The 17,984-nt window shown below is 44.8% G+C and overlaps 1 protein-coding gene across 1 annotated transcript in view; it reads left to right on the top strand.

Moving 5' to 3' along the window:
• The window catches only part of INTS9 (integrator complex subunit 9), a 108,190-nt gene that overhangs the window by 41,097 nt on the left and 49,109 nt on the right, over positions 1–17,984 (top strand). The window contains exons 7-9 of the mRNA XM_019520886.1: positions 2,551–2,671; positions 3,948–4,082; positions 11,788–11,899. Of these exons, the coding sequence (XP_019376431.1) occupies positions 2,551–2,671; positions 3,948–4,082; positions 11,788–11,899 (368 nt within the window). The remainder of the gene's footprint in view (positions 1–2,550; positions 2,672–3,947; positions 4,083–11,787; positions 11,900–17,984) is intronic.

Below are 17,984 nucleotides of genomic sequence, written 5' to 3'. Positions count from 1 at the left end.
CTGGCGGGGGTCCCCCCATGGTCCCCTCCCCCAGCCTACCTCCTCCACTCACTGCTTATCGGCTCCGAGTCCAGCTGCAGCTCCCTGCTGCAGCCACCAGGGACTGCCCAAATCATCAAAGCTCTCTGAATCTTTTCCAAAGATTCGGGGAGCTTTGAATCAATTCAGACCTTTAAATTGGTCCCCTGATTCGAGTCGGCCACCAAATCAGGCCAAATCTCCTCCAAATCGAATCGCCACCCGAAGCTTCGCACGGCTCTGTTACTGATGTGTTTTAGGATGCTGCTGCTATATTTAACCTACACCTTGTGACTAATATAAGCAGGTGTCATCTGCTAGTTAAAGGGAAAGCTTAGAGCACCAGTTCTCTGTTCTAGTCCCAGTTTTACCACTGTATGATGTTGTAACATTGGGCAAGCCACTTAACCTTTCCCTGCCTCTATAAAAGGGAGATAACTACTGTATAGGAGTGTTGTGGGGCTTAATTAACGTTTGCAAAGTGCTTTGAGATTTCAGGTGACAAGTGCCGTATAAGTGTAAATGAAACTGATTATTATAACAAACATCCACTAGTCTACAAATTAATACCTGATTAATAATGCACTTGGGGTTAGACTGGCATCAATTATTCAGAAAGGATCCTATCCTTGTTGAATTTCAAAATTCAAAAATACTTGACTGGTGCTGGAACAGAATACTTATTTCTGTTGAGTCTAACCTTAAATTTTCAAGCTGATCAATCACCATTTTTACTTTATAGCTCAGCTAGTTTTACCCTGAGTAGTTAGTATAAAATACAAAGTATTATCATCTCCATTAGATAAAGCATCAACGCATTTTAAATGCAAATACTGTATAAAATATAAGTTCATTAGAGTGGCTTACATTTTTCCCATTACTAGAGTCAGTCTGAACTAATTACTTATCAAGTTTTATTACCTATAGATTTTATTTTAACTGAACAGGCTCTTGGAGGGTCCCTAGGAACTCAGCTAGGATCTCTCTTATACTGATTTAGTAAATCCTGGTAGGGTGACTTCTGAAGAGCAGATGCCCAGCACCAACTTATATACTGCTCCTCAGCGCTCAGGCAAGAAGTGGCCTTAATCCATTTTTCAGTATCTTAAGTTATGGAAGAGTTTGCTGGCCTAGCAGATAAAAACAGTAAATTAAAAGTTCTTTAAACAAATTGATCAAAGAAACTTGACCAATTTCCATAAATCATGGGAAATTGCTTTGAATTAGCCTTTGATTTAGCGTTGGTTTAATATACCAAAAAAACCCCCATTTTTCTTGTGCTTTTGGCAGCTCTGCTGCATCCTGCCTTAGTGCATGTTGCTAAGAAAGATTTATTTCTTAGAAGTTGGCCATCCCTCTTTCAGACTGTGACATTACAGTTCACTTCTTTCCTCAACAAGGCTACCCAGCTAACCTGCAAAAACATAGGATGTGCGTGAAAAAGAATGGGTACTGGTTTTGGTTTGGGTTTTTTGATTCAAAACACCCCTAGTGCTTTCAGGCAATGATCTCAGAGTGCTTTGCGACAAGGCTACAAACAGACAAATAAGATGCAGTGAGTTAAGAGGACAGAGTTTTCATGCATCATCTGCCCCATGGTAAGTGTCTGTGTGCCTGCTTTTACTGAGCAGTAAGTGGAAGCTAAATTTCTTACCCCTGGAGAACAGCTCTGACTTCCTCTTCTAGTTGACCTCAGTTCCCTTCATGCTTCAGGAAATAGTAGTGGGGGGAAAGTTGCCCTTTTTTATTGAAGACCGAGGCACCTCAGATAATTTTTTCACTTTTGCAGAATGGAGGCACAGTTATGGTGGAGCATCTGACATGCCATAAGTCCTTGCCCTCTTAACTTACTTTAATGTGTACATTTGTCCCTAACCCAATTTAATTATCCTTGCAAGTACTCTCTGGAGGTAAGTATTGACCCTCTTTTGCAACGAAGGGTCAGATGCCCACGGTCACGTAAAGACATTGTAAGGAAGCTGAGAATGGAGTGAGGGTTACTGAAATTCTGGATCCTCTGCCTTAATTGCACGTCCATGCTTCTTTGTGCTCAGACTCCTGCCTTCAAAGATGGCTTGTTTACAGGGGAATCCACAATGTTGTCATCGCTGCCAAATTCTACCACACCTTCAGCTATAAGACTGCAGCATATCAGCATTTCAGATCTGCCACTGACTCTAATCTGTGGTGACAGTGTTGCTGCTGGTGATGCAACTCACCTTTCACTGTTTCCTTGAACAGGAAGGAGTTGGAGGCTATCGGTAGAGAAGGCTGGAGGTGGTTTCTGGGACAAGGAGGCAGCGACAGATCAGATTTAGTCCAAGCTAGAGTCCTTATCCTACCCTGCTTCTCACTGGCTAGGAAACCATGCATCTCTACCTTTCCTCCATCCTAGGAAAAATGGCCAGGCTCTGAAATGTGGTTAAACATCAGAGAGTTAATCAGTCAATGCATAAAGAGCTAAAAACACAGCAAAGGCAAATAGGGAGCCCAACAAGCAATCCTGAAAATGCCTTGATCTGGTTTCTGCAGACTGCTGCCTGCCCCTCTGAAGGATGCAGTGGAGGTATCTACCTGGAGGAGATGCTACACTATGCCCGAGGTGAACTCTGCACTCAGCAAGATCCAGCTGGTGGGGTATTCTCAGAAAATTGTGAGTAGTGACACAGCCACCATCATAACCATGATGGAAATGCCTTTGTTTGTCTCCTACTCTCTGCACCCAGGCCACTTAAAAGCTAGGGAGATGTACTGAATTATTATGTCCTTTGCTGCCCCTAACTGTACCCCTTCTTGGCAGCCCCTCATGCTGCTAGAGATCAGCAAGGCAGCTCTGCCTCTGTGTTTGCCACTCTGCACAGTGATTTGGGGACTGTGTGAGCCCTTTCCATGGGGCAGTCTATCTGTATGCTCTACTCTGAGGGTCCTGAACTAGCATTTGCTGTGTCACAAGTTAGTGCAGGCCCTTAAAGTGAATTAAACTAAAAAATTCTGCAGTCTGCCTTTTTAGAAGGAAGCATCTCTGGAGGCAGCCACCGAAGTGTTCAAGTATTCTGGTTCAAGTTATACAGTTTCCATCCCCTTTTGCACCTTGAGCACAAAGTTGAACTACTAGGATTCAAATTTTGCTCATAGCCCTGTGTGACCACTGCATAGCATAGAGGGTTTACAGTTTAATTGGGAGATGTCAGTGGACTTTGGCCCACTTGTTTACTCTTGGAGTCATCAAATGCCCAGTCAGTCATTTACAGTATCCAGTTTACATCCCTTTGTTTCTGCAAATTCCATACACCTGGGGACTGTGAGCTCTTGGGTTTGGGATGGTGTCTCATTTTGGGATACATCTAGTACACATTGGAATAGTTGAGAGAGCCTGAACATGCCACGAATCCGTTCTCAGAGGTTGCAGCTAGAGGGTACAGAGGCACACTGGTCAAGTGGCCATAGCAGCTTATTCTCCCTCCTTAAACTCAAAGGTTTCTGCCTTGTGTCACACTTCACAGCATATAGCCAAACACATATGCTTCATGTAACAAGTGGGAAGGGAACAGTTCAATAAAGGAATGCTGCCCAGCAGTTCACGCTCAGAATTTAGGCTGTTTTACAGGCAAAAAAAAAAAAAGACTGTTCTAACACCATCTGTGGATAAGAGTTTGAATAGAAATAGCATTGGTGGGAGGGTGGGTTTGTCTCTAAATTTAAACCTTCCTCCTGCAGAATGTGGAGCCCAAAGATAGCTGCCTTCTGCTAAAACTGGGGTGGGGAGAGATTAACAGCAACTGATCTAGTTTTTCAAAGGACAGAAAGCACCATTTGAAATGGTGAAAAGATGTTTTTGAAATCATCTAGTTGTCAGTGCCACTGGAGGTGATGGTCAGAACAAGAGCTTGTGTCTGTTCTCTTCTGAAGTCTGTTTCTCCCCACCCCAGGAGCTGTTTGGCGCTGTGCAGGTCACTCCTCTCAGCTCTGGCTATGCACTTGGAAGCTCCAACTGGATTATACAATCGCATTATGAAAAGGTTTCCTATGTTTCAGGATCCTCCCTACTTACAACACACCCACAGGTACTAACTCCCTATTGAATTTTGGGAGGTGAATTGTAATGCTCATGAAAGAAAGGGCCCTTCACTGGGTGGTGCTGTGCAGTGTATAGGAGTTCCCCATCTAAGTTGGTGACTGACTTCCTGGTATGCATTGAGCAACAATTGCTACTGTTAAAGTGGACCAGCATCCATTTGGTGGTGGTGAGACATTCCTCCTCTTTGTTTACCAGAGACTAAATTTTTAGCCTAATTTCCTGTTGTAAAAGTCTCCTGCCATAACTTAAAAAGCCAAATTAATCTCATTATTAACCTGTTAAACAATACAGCATTAAAAAAAAATCCCTGTGTTTCACTGAATTGGCTTTAAAGCTGGTTCAGAGGCTGCTGCTTTATCACTTCTAAAATATCTTCCCTTGGAAGGAATGATGGCTAACTGGCTGCCAGCATCTCCACCCTTCTCTGCTAAGGGCAAAGTCTTTATAGTGCTGCAGATGTAATTTCCAGTAAATTAATTCTCTTAAGATCCATAAATTTTTAGAGGAAAGAATGGCTAGAAGTTTTCAACACTATAAGTGACAACTTATGAAGCATAGAATGGTTAAGAGCAATATTAACAGGACGTATTTAAAAATAATAATAGTAAAAGAAAAAAAGTTAGGCTCATGATCACTAAGTAACTATCTCCTAAGTGTCTGCAAAATGCCCCCATTTTTTAGTACATGCATTTTTAAAAGCTTGCTCTCAGCAGCTGACCAACTACTGTAGATAAACTTTCATACCCTTTATTTAAAGCAACTATATTTATGGAGTATTACATACTGGACTGTCTAACTCTATTCTTTATATCCTAAGCCATCACACTGTTTTGGGTTATGATCTTTCATGACTTTAAAGGGAAATGCCATTGATCACTGGCAATACTTTGAATGGGACACTGCAAGGAGAAAGTCTGTATGCGGTATGGCAAAGGTCAGCAATCTGTGGCCCACTGATTGGATTCAGCCCATAGAGCCAGTCTATCCAGCTTGCAAAGCCAAGGCTTCAATAATGGGGAGAGGCATCGGTAGCCAGGTGGCCAGGTTGGAAGTGACCAAGCTGGGTAATTTTGGCCTGCCCTTCCTGACCCATGGTATATGCATAATTCAGTCTGGTTTCCTGTTTGCTCTCAAGGAATGCCAGATGTGGGTTCAGCCCTGTGCTGCTACAAGCCCCATTTATTCGGATATAATTGTCCATGTGTCATCTTTGTCCAAAGGTGACATTTTGTTTTTTGGAAACAATGAGGAAAATCCCTTGAAATTCCATGGACACCGTCACTTAGCAGTGGGGGAGAGGCAAAAAAATATATAGGTTTCCTACTGTAGAGGTTTGTCACACTTCTGTTCACCTACAAACTTCAGAAATGGAAACCTGGAATATGCGTTCCAGTTACTGTGGAGCCTGCCCAGGACTTGAATAATTGGCTGGCAGTTAACAAATATCAGGAACATTTTGGAAGTTGCACCCTGAGCGCGTGTAAAAACTTCCTGGCATGGGAGAGCTTGTGTGACGAGAGCTGGTCTGTGCAGCTTAACTAACACTAAGCCACCACTAGCCAGCCCTGAATCCTTCCACCAAGTCTTACATCTCCCATGGCCAAATGGGGTTGAATGTAGGGTTTTTCGGCCCAGTGGAAGATCAAGGTAGGTTGGTGTAGGTGTTTGCTGCCAAGCATAAAGCCAGAGAGTGTCCACTGAAAATGTAACAAGGGAGAGATGAGATTAGCATCACAGCCAGTGGGATATGAGAGTCAGTCTCTTGATAATGAATAAGTTTAGGAGGCCTTGTAAATGGAAACGGGTAGCTTATGTTTGAAGTATGGAAGAGAGAGAAGTCAAAGGAAAAGTAGAGAGTGGAGTATCAGGGACGCACGGATGAGCTAGGAAAATGGTCTTGCCATAGTATTCACATGAGTGGGGCAATATTGCACTTGTCGAGGTCAGAGAAATGGGTATGTAGTAGTCAAGACTTCAGGTGCTGAACGTGTGGACAACCCTGGCACTTTCTAAAAGCTTGTGTTGTAGACTGATCAAAACAGTGGCAATGTTTAAACAGCCTGGAAGTTAGATCCTTGAGAGGTCTGAGTCAAAGGCACTAAGGTTATGGGCCGATGTGACAGGCAGCATGGTCTCATCGGGTGCTGTGAGAAGAGCCCTTGGGACTGGGGTGAGAGCTCTGTGTAGTACCTATGTTGAGTCTCTGGTGGCTAAGCATCCACAAAGAGGTTTTGGAAGGAGAAGCAGAGATATTAGTTTGGCCACAAAGAGACCGGTCTGTTGATGGTGGTTGGATTTGTGTTTCTGAATGAGATGATTCAGATGGAAGATGCATATGTGAATTTGTTGCTCCTTTGACTCCCGGAGATCATCCCCAAAGCTGTCTGACTAATCTCCTTGGCAGAGAGTGAGGTCTAAGCCAGTCTCTGGTCTGTCGTCTCTTCCTGGGAAAGAAGCTCTAGCAGTTCTTGTTGTTTTAAATATGTCTGGTAACCCCCAAAAACCCCAGTCATAGGAATTGTAGGAAAGTAGGGATCTCAAGGTCATCTAGTCCAGCCTCCTCGTCAAACACAGCCATGTCCTAAAATCTTACGGTTTAGAGACGGATGAAGAGTAGGGGGCAAAACGTGAGCAAAGAGCTGACACAGCTTCTCCTAGCTGACTTAGTAGAGTAATGATTCACTGTCTCCAAAAACTGCATAAACCAAGTGTCAGGTTAAAGAATGAGTATTTCCTAGATGCACTCATGGCATTTAAATGCAATGTGTATCAACCCTTAAACCTGGGCCTCCATGTGTGTTTTGCCTTAAATTGGAAATAAATGCATAAAATTATATACAAAGGTGTGATACTAGGTTTAAGCTTTTAGCATTAAGAAGTCAGGAAAGCAGTGTCAGGAGTATTGCTGCACATCCTACATACTCTGTGGTATTTAGTTAGCAGGGGAAACTTTTTTTTCTATTTCAACTGTATTTTCTATTTTAGTGTTTCTTGCTGTAAATGTATACCACAGATATACAGGATGTGCAACATGGCCACATTTAACAGTGCTACAAGGGTCTTAACTCTTTCATTTCCAAATTTTAATGATGCAGCCTTAACATTGCTTCTTTTTTTATGTTGCTTTGCTCTGTTAAACTTACTCACCTATTCTGCTGCTGCCATTATCATCCATGCTATACACGCTGGACCTCCTTCCCATTGCATCAAGCGTTTATCTGTTCCTGGCTGTAGTTGCTCTAGTTGATAAAGCATAGCTGTCATTCCTCTACCTTGTTCCTGAGATCTTCATTTAGTACTGGGTACCTGCTTCATCAGATACCAGCATAAAGTGCCCTCCAGCATGTAGTTCCCAACATCAACATTTGCCCCTGACTCATCCAGCTGCCTACGTCCGTTCTCATGGATTCAGACACAGGAAGTTGTGAGAGGGGACAAGCAGAGATGCTGGAGAGCTTTGGAAAATGGACAATAATTGTTGTGGGGGAAATGGACCAAAGGGCTCAAACTTAACTTGGGGACTGGGGAAGGAATTGCAGTTCCTGTTAGGAGCAGAACAGATGCTGGAGGTGCAGAGGAGGCAGAGAGAGAGGCAGTGTCAATTGGGACGACAGGATTTCAGTGCAGGGGCTGGGCAGAGATGCAGGTTTCCTATCTGGGGAAGACGGCCATTAGGCGAAGAATGGATCTAGGAGACTGATGGAGATGAGCCAGACACTGATGTTGGGGTGCATATATAGGAGGATGCTTTATGCTGGCATCTGACCAAGTAGGCTACTGCCGACGAAAGCTTGTGTCTCTCTGAACCAGATAGTCTTTAAGGTGCCACCCTGCCCTACCTTCTGCTGACCAGAAAACATGTAATTACATCAAAGAATGAAAGAGGGTTTGTTTGACAAGTCCTGTTTTCCATGAAGTCCTGCTTAATGGCATTCATTATCTTCCTGTCTTTTTTAATTTGTTGTCAATAGAATCCTGTATTAGTTTCTTCAGTTATTTTGCTTGAGAAAGATACCTGGTTAACCAGCCTATAGTTACTCAGGTTTATCTTTCTTGATTATTTTGAATACTGACAAAACAGTAGCACTCTGCTGGTCTTAGGGAATTTCCGCGATAGGTCCAGAGTTATTCAAATACAGATCAGTCGACCACAGATCTTGGCCAACTCGTGGCTTGGCTTCTTAGGTTTAAATTGGATTGTGAGGTTTAAATTGCCCAGGCCTATCCAGCATCCTTAGTTCCTAAAGAACTGCAACGTATTCACCTTCATGTGGACACAAGGATAGAGACTGTGGTCCTCTTTGTAGAAAATAGGAGGCCTCATTTGAGGTACTCAAAGCACCTTGATGGGACATACAAGCCCAGGTGTTCAGACAGATGTCATTCACAACTGTGGTACAGCTGAAGGCTTTACAAGCGCTTATTTGAGATGTGGACCTGACGCTACAAATTTCACTCTTTGCTTTTATGTTCTGACAAAGTGTTCCAGTGAAACGTTGTCTTGTTGCCTATCAATACCAGAATCGCGTGCAATTGCCAATAGGCACTGAAGCTGTGAATTTGAGGTGACAGCTTGGGTTCAGAAGTGTCACTAAAAGCCTTTTAAGACATCTTCTTTGCATTAACCCCAGAAAATCAATGCAAGCCTTCACAGTGCAATAGGAGTTGAAATTATGTGTATGTAATATGGCCTAATCATTCTGTACATTATCACAGACAGACTCGATATTATTTTTATTGCAGTATTGGCATTTCATTTCCACAGGCACACTGTGCAAATTCAAAGGCTCCTGTAGATCCTCCGTGACGGGTTTGGTCCTGCATGCATGGCAGCAAGACCTCTCAGCTCCCTTTAGAGTCGAGGGATAAAATTCACTGGTGGGTTTCATGGCACTACAACGTCCTTTACACCTTTGCACACGCTGCCCTGGGTAGCTGTGAGGAAGGGAGCCATGCTGAAGACCCTGTGGGTCCTCATCGTGGTCCACGCATCAGCTTCGCACAGCCTGACAAAAACCTTTTATCACTCGGAGGCCAAGGGACGTGCCGTAGATCTACACTGGAGAATCCTTGGCCCCTGTTTGTACTGTACACGTTCCTAGCCCAGAGGCTTGAAGACCATAACTGCTGGAGCTGCATTGTGGCCCGTAGCAGAGCCCAGAACAGAGAGATTTCAGAACCCCAGCCCAACCATGCCATGCAGTTCAGTTGCCCAGGCCTTGGGGAGGCAGTGGCTTTTGCTCTGGATAAAGTTTGCCATAGCAGTTTGGGTTGTATTGAGTTTTGGGTATTGGGGATCCATGTATCCTGTACTAGCACCCTCGTAAATATAATCTCCAAACTTCCATGTATCTCGAATGAGGTGCAGGAGAGGTCATTCATTTCCATTCTGCTTTAATTAATGCTGCTAGGGTGTTCCATCTTCAGCCCTAGTAACTGGAGTACTCTGTGCCCAGGACAGACCATGGCAATACAAGCTTTCCATTATGCTGCCTTGCCAAAGTGCCTCAAAACTTACTAGAGGGACTCTGTACCGGATGAAATATCCATTCATTTCAATGGCCCATTAGTTGTCAGCTTCTCTGCCAAGTCTGCCAACAAATGGATTGAGCTAAACCCCTGTCTGCTAGGAATGAGACGTAACAGGAATGTTATATATACTAGATGTCACACACAACTGCAGCCAATAGGACCTGACATCTGAGTGTCCTGTCTGTCTAGTCCAAAGTAATTTGTACCTGGGGTGGTAAGCCAGTAATGTAATACATGGTACAGACGCAGTGGATCAGAATGCCGCATCATTTGGAAGACCTCACTTATTTTGAGAACTTGTATTTTAAGCTGGTGGCCTCAAGCACAAGCTTCAGGAAAATATTAATTATTGAGGGGAGTCTCTTACGCTATTTTGATCACATCTTGGAAGAAGGTTCAGCACTGAAAGGATCTGTGCTGTATATGTTACTCCTTTCATTCGCTGCCTGTAGTATTGCAGACACGATGCTATGTCTATATCAGTTCACTTGGGTTTCTCAGCTCTTACTGATTTTTTTTTTTTTTTTTTTCCCAGATGAATTAAGCAACTTTAAAATAGTTTTATAATGATATAATATAATTATAATTAAAATAGTTGGTTATTAATGAATTAATCAACTTTAAAATAGTTTTAAAAAAATCAAAATGCTATAATAAGGTCTCTATCAATAAATAACCCTTCCTGGCTTGTCTCAGAGTCACCAAGTTCTGGCTTTTTCTCAGTGAAGCAGAAGCTGATGTTGTATTTGGAGATGTTTTGCTGCCCCTGCCCTGACTCCACATCTCCAGCACACAAAAATTCAGAGCTCAAGGTCCCAGATGACTGCACCTGCTTTAGCTGGAATGCAGAGAGAGGTGGTTGGGGGAATCTGGGATGCCAGGACCCTAAACCATCAGGCTTTGTAGATCAGAGCTGCACCTTGAGTTGCACTCAAACTAATGGGGAGCTAGCACAGTCTGTAACGCTCAAGTGTTAAATGCCTCCTGTGCACAGTCTTCAGCAAGGTCTAGTCTTTAATGTTTCAGATGTGCTCTCAAGTTCTACGGCTAGAGGATGAGTAGTCTCTGGGGATACCTCTCCCTAAGGCAGGGGTCGGCAATGTTTTTGGGCAAAGTGTCAAAAACACCTGTAACCTCTACTTGGACAATGATGGTGTGCCAGGGAAGGATGGCAGGGGATGGATGGCCTGGTCCTTGTTGTGGCAGTACAGCCCTAGCCTCTTCCCCACCATCTGCCCGGAGGCATGCATGCACCCGCTGCCAGCAACGAGCTGAGCCAGGGCTCTACAGACCCCGGTGCAGCTGCTTGCAGCCTCCCTGCTACCTGCTGCAAGCAGCCTGGGCTCTGTGGCAGGCAGCAGGGGCCTGCCCAGAGTCCAAGCCAGCTATCACAGGCAGCCAGGAGATGCAAGCAGCTGCAGCAGGGTCTGCTGAGCCCCAGCCCAGCTTGATACCAACAGCAGGTGCACACTCACCTTGGGGAAGATGGTGGGGAAGGGGGGTCAGGGATGTGCTGCTACAACAAGGATTGGGCCCATCATGGCTCCCCCACCATCTGTCCTATGTGCGCATGCAGCTGCTTGCAGCTTCCCGGCTGCCTGCCCCAGCCAGCCTGGGCTCTGAGAAGGCTCCTGCTGCCTGCTATGTGTCCACGGCTGCTTGTGTAAGGCAGCTGGGCGGCTGTAAACAGCTGCACCATGATCTGCAGTCCCAGCCCAGCTTGTTGCCAGCAGCAGGTGCACACATGCCTCCAACCTGACAGCAGGGGAACCACAAGGGGTTTGATCCTTGTTGTGGCAGTGCAGCCCCGGCCCCTCAGCCACCATCCACCCCAAGGCGTATGTGCCAAGCAAAATACCTTCATGTGCCGCACTCTGACACCTGTGCCAAGGGTTGCCAACCCGTGATCTAAGGGATCCAGTTATAGGTCAATAAATTGCAGCTATCGGGAGGTATAAGTTAGCAGTGCTTTATGCTTCTGACTATCTTGAACTGCATTACCTCAAAGGACAATGCTCAGAAATTTAAAATGTTCCATCATCCTTCCCTCGGCAGCATTGTGCCTAGGTTCTGTATTGCCAGTCCTCCTCTTGAACGAGAACCTGTGCTGTAAGTCTTAACATTACTGAATTTACTTTGCAATGAATGATCTTTTTCAGCCCATGGACCAGGCTTCTCTGAAAAACAGCGATGTCCTCATTCTGACCGGCCTTACCCAAATTCCCACGGCTAACCCTGACGGCATGGTAGGGGAGTTCTGCAACAACTTGGGTAGGTCTTTGCTGTAAGAAGCACATTACTTATTTTATCATCTTATTCATTGCTTCGAGTGGGAAGTAATTCTGAGATTCCTGGAACTGAATAAGTTGCCTGACTCTATCTCCTGGCATAAAACTAGCTGTTTAGATTTTACGATGTGCTCCTGATGTCATTAATACAGTAAGTGCTTTAAGAGGCCCTAGTTGTACCTAAAAATGTTTTGCAATGGAACAGGTATAATGATATTTAATCATCTGCTGCTCTTGGTTTGCTAAGTATGTAGCTTAGCTGCCAACAGACTACGTGTTGCCTTGGTTTTGAATGTAACCCCACTGAAATATTACTTTTTCCTTCCTGAATCTCAGTTAGCGTAAAACCTTCACGCACTGTTTTTTATGACTTTCAGTTTTGAAAACAAGCACATCTGCTTCCTTTCTTACACCTGATTTTTAAATATGTCAAAAGCAAACAGTACAATCTTTTTTACGTATCTAAATATCTACATGTACTTATAGACTGCAGAAATATAAAACCTAATCAGAAGCTTTCACAGCTGGAAAAGCTGATAATTGCAAAGCTGTTATATTTGAGTGTGAATTGCAGCATTTCCCAGCCTGTTTCAAACATGACATCTAGCTCTCTTTCCCCCGTCTTCCTTCCACCCCCAACCCAGTTCCTCCCCTCTCTTACTCTTCTGTCACCCAGCTGTCCCTTCATGGATAGTTTACTGCTTATTACCCATGCTATCAAACAATCTTCCCTTTCTTTTAAGCTCCCTATTTTTAGAAGGAGACAGAGGGATTCTAGAAAAATGGTTGGTTTTGTTTTGGTGGGATCTCAAAACATCGGAAAACCTTTTAAAGTATGCCTTTCCATCATCGCAGTGAGGTATGCAAGTATCTTTCTCTCCATTTTATGACTGAAGAGACTTGAGGCACTCTGGATGGCTTCCTCAAGGTTGCAAAAGACGCCTGTGACAGAGCTAGGAGCAGAGCCCAGGAACATGGAGTCATAATCCTTCATTTTGCCATTCTCTCACCAAAAAGAAGGCAGTAGATTGCTTTTTAAAGCAACACTTTGTGCCTGAATTTGTGCAAGATTGAGAGAATACAAAACATCTCAATCCCGATGGAGGGGGATGTAAGTCTAGTGCAGGGAAGATTCTTGATCAAGGAAAGTGGTAGACTGCCCATCACTCAAAGCCTATAAGTCGGGAGTTCCCAACCTTTTAACGCTGTGGACTGGCAAGCCACGGACCAGCAGTGACCGGCAAACCACAGACCGGCAAGCCATGGACCAGCAGTGACCAGCACACTGCAGGCAGATAGCCAACCCTTTTTTAAACTCAGTATAAAAAAGGGTTGGCTACCTGCCTGCAGTATGCTGGTCACTTCCAGGCTGCGGTTTGCCAGTCCACAGTCACTTTTTTGAACCGGCAGCCAGCCCTCCTGTGGACTGGCAGCCAGCCCTTCACAACCTGGCACCGGGCTGCAGTTGGGAACCCCTGCTTTAAATCATGAGTGGATTTTTTCTTTAAGATGTGAACCTTTCAGTCAACTGCAAGTCACCAGTCTTTATGATGGACTTGCTGGGGGGAAATTCTATGGCCTGAGTTATACACAAGGTCACAGTCTGCTCTAGCATTAACATTTATGAATTGGATATGTTTAGCATTTCGTAGGTGATGTGTGCACATGCTGCATAAATGTCAAGTACTCTGCATTTCCAATGTCTTATGGGCCATGACAGAGAGGGAAGGTACATGCATCTGACACCATGGTTATCCAAACTAATTTTTGTGTTCAAAGGACACGCAGAGTGTTTTAAAAAAAAATTAGATATTGAAAAGCCAGGAATGCAAAACATGACATGCCTGGAACATACATGTGTGTGTCTGCACAAGAGTTTGCTCTGATTTAAGAGCATATCCTGAACCATTTAGAGTGGTACCGAGAAAGGACTTTGAGTAAGCTTCATGCTTGAACCTGATAAAATTAAAGGAAACCTGAGAAGGAAACCTGTTTGCACTGAATTGTCAGGCAGACATCTGGGGTTGAACTGAATTTAGTATAACGTATGAGGAAATGCGGGGAATGAAAGCTGTCTCTCTAAATGTTTTTCAGAACACCTCAGTGATGTGAAATCCCATCATGCTCAATCAAACCCCAGAAAGAGTAACAGCAGGTCTGGTTTTCAGCTGGTAGAAAGACTCCAAAAACAGCAGGCCATGAGATCTTTATAAAAAGATTTCATTTCATAGATCTTCTGAGGCTGCAGAAATAGATCAAAATATAATAGTTCAGGGCTTTATAGTTGGCAGTGCGAGTTGAATAAAATCTGTATCACTTTTGACCAAGTATAGTTGAGCTCCGATATAACTTTCACCGTGAGCTCCGTTTTCTACGCAGCTTAGAGGGACTGAAACATCTAACTCCCATCCCTGTTGAGTCACGTGCTTGATTTCTACCGTGCACGTGCTGTTCCAAAAACTTCCTCTGTCATGTCTTCCAAGTCCTATTAGTCTTACTGACAAACCCCTTTTTTCCATGCTCAGCACTGCAGCACCCATACACTGCAGTTTGAGAAAGCCAGTTGTATTTTTGCATTGCCTCAGGCATCTTCAGCAAATTTGCCAGGTTCCCTATCTGTAGGGCTGGTTTGTGATATTTTTTGGTATGGGTATTTGTACAAAGCAGAAAAGAGCAGTTTGCCTTTCAGCTGCTGGCTTGACCTTGCACTAACAGCTGTTAGAAATGCAAGTATCTCATTTTGAGCTGCAAATCTAGTGATCTGTTGGGGATCTAGTGGCCTGTTACAAACTAGTCAGAGAGGACCAGCAGGCATTGGGGGAGTCCCTGTTCCCCCGAGCACTACCAGGAGTGACAGAAGTAATGGTCACAAGCTGGCAGAGGGGAGATTCAGGCTAGATATCAGGAGGCACTACTTCACTGTCAGGGCAGCTAGGATCTGGAAACAACTTCCAAGCGAAGTGGTGCTGGCTCCTACCCTGGGGGTCTTTAAGAGGAGGCTGGATGAACACCTTGCTGGGGTTGTTTGACCCCAGTACTCTTTCCTGCCGTGGCAGGGGGTCGGACTTGATGATCTGCTCAGGTCCCTTCTGACCCTACTAACTATGAAACTATGAAATTGAACCCAACTTGTTATGGACTTACTGAAGGAGACTAAATTTGAAATGCTGGGATTATAAAATGACATTAAATTTGTGTGGAGAGTGCATCCATCAATCAAAAAAGGACATTGGCTACAAAATTTTCTTTCAGACATGTGTGTCCTCCACATGACATTTGTGCAAGTCACCCTGGTGCATCTGCAAGCAGAATTGGGACTATTATACATATGGAAAATAAAAAACCTGTCAAAGCTTTTCAAGTAATTAAGAGACCCCCTGAATTAGAGCAGCTGGAGATATCACTTAGCACCCCATCACCAAGGACTAGGGCACACTTGTGCCAGGCAGTGCTCGGACAAGTAACCCTCGTTTAACTTCTGTCCAGATAGAAAGAACCAACAATGCTTATGCACATTGTCCTGATACTGAGCTGGCACCGCAGTGCTGTCCCTTTGCAGTGCTTTCCGGAGGACTCGCAGAAAATGAGGGTTGAAGGGACCTCAGGAGGTCACATCTACTCCAACCCCCTGCTCAAAGCAGGACCATCCCCAACTACATCATCCCAGTCAAGGCTTTGTCTACCCAGATCTTCAAAACCTCCAAGGATGGAGATTCTCCCACCTCTCTTTGGAGCCTGGTCCAGTGCTTCACCGCCCTCCCGGTGAGATAATTTCCTAATATCCAACCTCAACTTCCCTTGCTGCAACTTGAGCCCTTTGCTCCTTGTCCTGTCAAGCAAGGAGACCCCATCAGGGATCAAATCATGGGCTTTTACCCACTTCCACTTGGGAGTGGAATTCCACACTTCATCCTGGGTGCAGACAGTGGCAATTATAGCTGGGCTTGAATCTGCCCAGAGTTTTCTTTCAGGTGTCTGTGACAGCAACTGATTGAAGCAATTGGGAAGCAACTTCTTCATGTCAAAGTTTCAGCTCATTCTTTCACCCAAAGGCACAAAGCACACAGGACCAAGACATAACAAAGTCCTCCAAGCATATTCCCTTCCTTCTAGCCATAGGCTAGGCAGGTTGGACTTGCTCCTTGCGTCTGATCTGGAAGGAACAGCCTGCAGTGCTTGCAGCACATTGTCTTGGCCTGAGTCATCCCAGCCTGTCGGCTTTCTCACTGATACACTGGGAAGCTTCTCTGGTCACCGCCTTTGATGTCAGGCTTAGCCTTGGTCAGGGTAAAACAGTCTAGCATGAGAGGAGGCATGTCGGTAGAGCCATGCCAGTAGACTTTAGCAACTGATTGCAGTCCTTGTTCTCTAGTCTCACATACACAGCTTCAAAGTTTCTCCCATCCGCATCCTTGTTTTACCTTTCCTGCTTTATTCCTGAACAAATTCTTCGCACCCTTCTTTGACAGAACAACACTATGCATCTAGTCAGGAAATAAGAAAATTGAATGGGGAAACAGTAGTGCCTGCTGTTGATTAAAAAGAAATGCATTGGCCCGGTTTTTGCAAGCACGCAGTCGCTAGGTTTTCACTTGACAATAAACCCTTTTTGTTTTATGAAAGTAATAAGCTAAAAAGCAACTGAACAAAATTAAGCAAGATGGAGAGAAATGTCATCGATAAAGATCTTAAACTTTGTGTGCAAAGCCAAGTGAGGCAGCCAGTGGGGCCTGCTGTGCTGCATTGGGAGATTATTCTTAATTCATTGCAATACTAAGTGCATCACCTCAATCAGCCAGGTACAGTGTAGCAGAGAGGTTTTCTTGAAATAAACCTGGACTGCGCTGGGAGTAAGATGAGGACATTCCTGTCAACTGTAGTAAAAGGAAAAGCCATTTAAAATGTGTCGTCATTCAGTTGCTAGGCTTGTAGCTGTTCAAAGATGGAAAATGAGGGCAGAGCGGCCCTCGGCAGATGTTATAACTGGAAGACATTCTTGCCACCACCTGTAAACTTGGAGCCATTATGCTTTTTCCTTTTTCAAAGCCATTAAAATACTTCTGCCAAACCCTCTACCTGATTTTAAACTTTTTTTCCCCAAGATGAGGAAGCCTCCATCAAGTTAGAGGCTGTGTGTAAATCTGGGAGAACAGGAGACTTGTTCATCACCACTGACAGACAGGTCTAAAGAAGGTCTGGGAGCTGCTGTTGGCTGTGATTCCACCGTTCCTTATTATTTCATAGATTTCATAGACATTAGGGCAGGAAGGGACCTCGGAAGATCATTGCATCCATCCCCCCGCCCAAAGGGCAGGAAGTCAGCAGGGGTCATAGGATCCCAGCAAGATAAGCATTGAATTTACTCTTGATGGTGTTCAATGTAGGTGCTTGAACCACCCCCAATGGCAGGCTGTTCCAGACCTTGGGGGCTCAGACAGTAAAGAAATTCTTCCCTATGTCCAGCCTGAAACGGTCTTGTAGTAGTTTATGACCGTTCGACCTCATCATCCCTTGGGGCGCTCTGGTGAACAAACGTTCCCCCAGATACTGGTGGTCACCCCGATAAACTTATAAGGGGCCATCAGATCACCCCTGAGCCTGCGCTTTTCCAAGCTAAAGAGCCCCATGGCTCTCAGCCTGTCGTCGTGAGGTCTGTTTTCCTGACCTCTGATCATGCGCGTGGCTCTTCTCTGGACTCTCTCAAGCTTCTCCACATCCTTTTTGAATTGTGGAGCCCAAAGCTGGACACAGTACTGTAGCTGCGGCCTCACCAGGGCTGAGTACAAGGGGAGAATGACGTCCCAGGATTTGCTTGAGAAGCATCTATGGATGCAAGCCAGCGTTTTGCTCGCTTTAGTATCCGCAGCATCACATTGCAGGCTCGTGTTCATCTTGTGGTCAATGATGACCCCCAAGTGTCTTTCTTCCATGGTGCTAGCCAGCGTAGCACTGCCAAGCCTATAAGGATGCTGCAGGTTTTTCTTCCCAAGGTGAAGAACCTTGCATTTTTCAGTGTTAAACACCATCAGGTTCTCGTCCGCCCATTTGCTGAGCCTGTCCAGATCAGC

This window comes from Gavialis gangeticus, unplaced genomic scaffold (genome assembly GCF_001723915.1).
Source record: "Gavialis gangeticus isolate Ggan-Ray unplaced genomic scaffold, GavGan_comp1, whole genome shotgun sequence".
Classification (NCBI taxonomy): domain Eukaryota; kingdom Metazoa; phylum Chordata; order Crocodylia; family Gavialidae; genus Gavialis; species Gavialis gangeticus.
Note: the sequence above shows the minus strand (reverse complement) of the source record. Positions and strands in the feature narration are given on the sequence as shown.